This window comes from Cryptomeria japonica, chromosome 6 (genome assembly GCF_030272615.1).
Source record: "Cryptomeria japonica chromosome 6, Sugi_1.0, whole genome shotgun sequence".
Lineage (NCBI taxonomy): Eukaryota > Viridiplantae > Streptophyta > Pinopsida > Cupressales > Cupressaceae > Cryptomeria > Cryptomeria japonica.
In genome coordinates, this window is record NC_081410.1 from 627,144,992 (window position 1) to 627,150,809 (window position 5,818).

Below are 5,818 nucleotides of genomic sequence, written 5' to 3' on the forward strand. Positions count from 1 at the left end.
ACTATTTGTTGACCCACTAAAAGCGCAGTTAACAGACATTATCGTGCATTGACATGAATAGATCAAATGCGTATAGGTTCATCTTTTCTTAAGTAGACCTTGACCATCATGCAATTAATACGGTCACGCTCAATTTTCGTTCTACGCTCACGTGGTTTCAGTCTCTGTTCAAATTCAGAGAAAACGTTTCTGATCTTTCTTTACGATTTAATTTAGCACCAATATATTCCGATCCACACAAAAAATATGAGCACCAACAATATGGAAATGGGAAGTAATGGCGCATTAACGTATTTGCTCTTTTTCGTTCCACGCTCACGTGGTTTCAGTCTCTGTTCAAATTCAGAAAAAAACGTTTCTGATCTTTCTTTACGATTTAATGTAGCCCTAAGCTACTCCTATATATTCCGATCAACCCAAATATTATGAGCATCGACAATATGGAAATGGGAAGTAATGGTGCATTAGAATATTTGCTCTTTGTTCTTACTGTGCTAATTATATTTCACAACTGTGACGAGTGCACTGCTGATGGGGGAGATACTCTCTCTTTGGGTGCCTCGCTAACAGGAAATCAGACAATAATTTCAAAGAACGGAACGTTTGAATTGGGATTTTTTAGCCCAAATGGAACCAGTAATTGGTACATTGGCATCTGGTATGGCAAAGTGGCAGAAAAGACGGTTGTTTGGGTGGCTAACAGAGAGACTCCCGCAAAGAAGAGGCCCGGCGTTTTGAAGCTGTCCACACAAGGTAGTCTGGATCTCTTTGACGCAGAGGGTGCGTCTTTTTGGTCGGTCAACGTGTCGGACAAGGCTTCCCGGGCTATTATATTAGATTCTGGCAATTTTGTAGTGCTGAGCAGTGACAATAAATCTGAGATTGCTTGGCAGAGCTTTGACCATCCCGTCGATACCTGGTTACCTGGAATGAAGATAAGCGGAAAGGAAAAGCTTGTCTGTTGGAATAATTCATTGGATCCAGCTCCGGGGCATTTTTCCTATCAGATGGATCCATCAGGGACCAGACAATTTGTGCTGAGATGGAACAATTCTGTACAGTACTGGGAGAGCGGAGCTTGGGACGGCAAACGTTTCAATCAGATTCCGGAAATGACGTTGAAAGGCTCCTTCAGATACATCGTTGAAAATACTACCTCTGATTTTTATATCAGCTATGAATTGTCGCCTGCTCTCAATGTGCTTACACGTTTCGTCCTACACAAATCCGGAGTATTTCAATTATATGCTTTGTTTGATGACACCACATGGAGTGTGACCTGGTCTCAGCCCAGAGATGAATGCACCGTATATAAGGTCTGTGGCGCTTACGGAAGCTGCAACTCCAATAATGTTCAGTTCTGCAACTGCGTACAAGGCTTCATTCCCAGAGATAATCGTTCCTGGAGTTTGCAAGATTGGTCCTCAACTGGCTGCGTTCGACAGAGCCCGTTAAACTGCGATGCCGAAAATGACAGCACCGACGGATTCATCGATTCCAGAGCAACGTTGGCTGATAATCAGGCTTTTTATATACCCTGCAACGACGAAGAAAGATTGCGAGAAAGCGTGCCTCCGCAACTGCTCCTGCACTGCGTTTACTTTCAATCCGCCTTCAGGAACATGCGAGATCTGGTCTGGAGATTTGCCAAGCATGCACAATTCTCCATTACAAAGTAATTCAAATGTCTTTATTCGAGTAGCTGAATCTTCGCTTCCAAAGTTGAATCTACCATCCTACAAACTCAAAACCCTAAGTATGGTTGGCGCAGTGCTTGGTATTGTTAGTGCTTTGGGCGTTGCTTCCGCTATCTTTTTAGTTTTAAAGTGGCAGAGACATCGGCTACGCTGGATGGAGAGGCATGCAGATTCCCCGAATTCTTTTCTTAGAGTGTTTAGTTACAAAGAGTTGAAGATTGCAACGAAGAATTTCAGACTTAAGTTGGGGAGCGGAGGATTCGGTTCAGTGTTCAAAGGATCTCTAACAGATGGCACGCTTGTAGCAGTTAAGAGATTGGAAGGTTCAAGACGAGAAGAGAAGGAATTCCGAGCAGAAATCAGTTCTCTTGGAAACATACAACATAAGAATTTGGTCAGGCTTCGAGGATTTTGTGCCGAAGGATTAGAAAGGCTACTTGTTTACGAGTACATGCCCAACGGCTCTCTAAATTCTTTACTCTTTAGTGGCAACTCTGAAAGTAAACTGAAGGTACTTGACTGGAAGACGCGATTTGAGATCGTGCTAGGCACTGCAAAAGGGTTACTTTATCTCCATGAAGAATGCAGAGAGTGCATAATTCACAACGATGTTAAGCCTGAAAACATTCTCCTGGACAGCGAATTTTCCCCTAAGCTGGCTGATTTTGGGCTTGCGAAGCTTCTGGATAGAGATTTCAGTCGCTTCCTTACCACTGTGAGAGGAACGCGAGGGTACATTGCTCCGGAGTGGTTCTTCGGTCTTCCCATAACTCCCAAGGTTGACGTCTACAGTTTTGGTATGACGCTGCTAGAAATCATTTCAGGCCGAAGAAATGAGGACCTAAGGTTGCAGGAATCAAACAAGCTTTACTTTCCCTGGTGGGCTGCAGCTCAAATTCAGCCGGGAAACACGATTGATATCGTGGAGGAGGGTGTTGAACTTGTAGAGGAGGCAGACATAGAAGAGGCGAGAAGAACTATTGTTGTAGGGTTTTTATGCATTGAAGAGGATGAGAATGTGAGGCCAAGCATGAGGCAAGTGGTACGGATGCTGGAAGGGAAGATGGAACCTCAAACTCCGCAGATTTCCTGGGATAGCGATGGCAATGTTTTTACTTGCAGTTTAGAATGATGTAGGATATAAGCTTCAAGTTTATCATTAGCAGAATCTTTACATGTCTTCTTTAATGTAATAAAAGTGATATTATAATTGGCATTTGATGGTTTGTTTAGGTCCCAGAAACAAAATATATTCTGTATTTGCTTCCCGTTTAGAGCCCATTGACATTTTATATATTTTTAATTGATTTAAAAACATAGATTAAGTTACAAGATTATTTGTATTGATAAAAATATAAATTATATTCAGTTCCACGTCTTAATACATTTGTCATGTTTCGTGTAAAAGATATATCTATTAATTTATATCATCTATTTAGATATCTTTGGATTATAAATTTTATATAGAGAAAATTTATTTAATAAAATTAATTTAAGTTTTTTAATTTCAATATTTGGTACTAGAATCTTTTAGGTTCAGCATTGCTATGAGGGTGATTTTCTTATGTCCGATTTCTCTAGGCTCTACTTCATTTTGGGGCCTATTTCTTTTGTGGTGGTGTAGCGTTTTTGTGTGGTGAAGGAGTTTGCGTCTGCCTTCCGCCTGAGAGTTGGTCAATTTTCCTTGTTGAGCCTTACCTCTATGCTGCAATGTTTGTGGGGTGTTTTGAGGAGGGGTGCACTCCAAAGCTTGTGGTTATTGTTTGTCTGCTTGCTTGCGATCCGACCCAAACATAGGATTCCCTTGGTATGGGGGTTTTGTTCCTAGGCCTTTTCCTTTGGGTTGTGTGGGATTTTGGATCTAAAGACAAGTGTTGGAGTTTCATTCCTGGTGCTGCCTAGGGTCAGAGCTTGTTGGGGGAGTATTGAGAATACGTCCTCTTTAGTGGATGATGGTGTTGCTTTTGGAGTTGGTGTTTCATTGGTTGAAGTGTTGGAGGTGGATAAAGAAAAATACGCAACAACTTATCAATTGAATTTTACACACAAAAATTAACAATTCCAATCACACAAAAGACACATAAATTATAAAACACACATTATGTTGTGTTGTTGCACATAACACCATTTTTATTGCATTGTGAATAATTGATTTACATCTACTTCTTTAATATAGGAATTTAGAAAATTCTAGATTGAATAAACTTCAAGATAGCTGAAAAAATGCTGCATGAAAGAATTAGTTTTGCATGACCGGTGAACTATGGGAACTGGAAGTTAAACGATGGCTGATAGTGGAACTGAAGGTTCATGGTTGTGGAACCTGCATGCTCACAAAATCAAAGTTTAACAGTGGAACTAAGGCTTGACTTGGCTTCCACTGGGAGAAATTACACTCCAACACTACCCCTTAATTTTGACCATATGCTACTTCATTTACAATTCCTTGACTACTGTCTTCTTCTATCTCATTCTTTGTCTTCAGACTTTCTCAAAACTTCTCTTGCTTGTTAGTTCCAAACCAACTCTAGATCTGTTGATCTTCATATCCAGTTCTTAATAATAGTGCCATTCATTTGGCTTCTCCCACTGCTATGACAGTCTCTCAATATTTTGATTTTTAAATCTTCAAAATACCCATCTTGGTCTTTCTCCAACTTCACATTCTATAGACGTCTTTCTAGACATTCATTTCCTTTGACTTGAAACATCGATTATTCCTTTAGAAAAAAATTCTTGATTGCTATCAGCATATGAATATTTAAACTTGAACAACTTCTTGATCATACCAGTAAGAGTTTGCCAACTTGTCCCACAACTCCATCCAGAATCCATTTTTATACAACCTATCACATATTCATTATTGGATTTTCTATTCCAATACATCTTTTCACAATGATTTCTCAACCCACATAGGGTATAGGGATGTAAATTCCAACAATTTTGTTTTGTATGTCCTTTCCAACCCACTTTGCATTCTTTCTGTTGATTTCCTTGAACCTGGAATACCTGTATCATTCTTTCCTCTACCTATCATATACCCAAGGCCTTCATATTTAAGCCTCATTATTGGTTCAGTTGGATCCTTCATTCCTTGTTCATTCTTTCTTAGTCCATGACCTTTATAACCCATTCTTTTCATAATTTTCAAACCAATATTCATTTTTATTGTCATTACATTTAATAACCTCATCATTTGCCTTTTGATTGTCTTCAACAAAACAAATTCACCAAATGAAAAATGCAAATCCTTTGTACTAAATGAAACATCACATACCGATTTTGACTTCAAACAATGATTTTCTTCTTTCAACAAACAATTCTCCTCTTCTAGTTTCTTTATCTTTTCTTTTAAATCATCGACCAACTTCATTCTTTGTTCCAATTCTTCATTCCTTTTCTTAAAGACATCAAACAAATTCAATTTTTCTTCTAATTCTTTATTTTTCTTATCAAATTTAATCAATTCCTTTATCTACAAAATGTGTTCATCTTCCAACTACTTAAACTTTTCCTATAGATCTTCAATTTTTTTTATTTAATCACTAATTTCATTTAAAGCATATATTTTTCTTCTTGTATATGTGCTTTAGTTTTCTTCACCTCCATTAATTCTTTTAAAAAATCTATCTCAGAAATTACAATTAATTTTTCTTTCAACACTCTTTTGCCTAATTTTCCCATTGCAACAAAGAAATTTTACTCACCTTGTACACTTGATTTACCTTTTTGATTCTGGATTCATCCTCCTTCAAATTTATTTCTCAAATCATAACTTTCATCAACTTCTTGATACATGCAATCTCACAACATTCTTTTTCCTTAAATATAATATCTGTAATCTGAAAATTTCAACAAAAATGGTACCATACCCAAACTAGGGCAATGATATACTTACAGATCTAAATGGTTTCCTTTGAATTTTGATCACTTGCAATTTTTACAATTATGACTCTATTCTTCTCTAATCAGCACTGACAAATTACATTTTCCCCGTGGTTTGTCTCCTGCCACGTTTGTGTTTTTGCAAACCCTTTAATCTTTGAAATGACCATGTAGATCTCCTTGGTAGTTATTAAATTCAAACAATGCTATTTTCAGAATAAGCAAATAATTAGTCT

The 5,818-nt window shown here is 37.9% G+C and overlaps 2 protein-coding genes across 2 annotated transcripts; both read left to right on the forward strand.

Moving 5' to 3' along the window:
* The first annotated feature begins 440 nt into the window (after positions 1 to 440).
* LOC131068720 (G-type lectin S-receptor-like serine/threonine-protein kinase At2g19130) lies at positions 441 to 1,679 on the forward strand. Its single transcript, XM_058003970.2, has one exon. It carries the CDS (start codon positions 441 to 443, stop codon positions 1,677 to 1,679), a length of 1,239 nt encoding a protein of 412 aa, XP_057859953.2.
* A 79-nt stretch (positions 1,680 to 1,758) lies between these two features.
* Positions 1,759 to 2,829, forward strand: LOC131876755 (G-type lectin S-receptor-like serine/threonine-protein kinase At2g19130). The gene has a single exon (XM_059222228.1). The coding sequence runs from the start codon at positions 1,759 to 1,761 to the stop codon at positions 2,827 to 2,829; it is 1,071 nt and encodes a 356-aa protein (XP_059078211.1).
* The last annotated feature ends 2,989 nt before the right edge of the window (positions 2,830 to 5,818 follow it).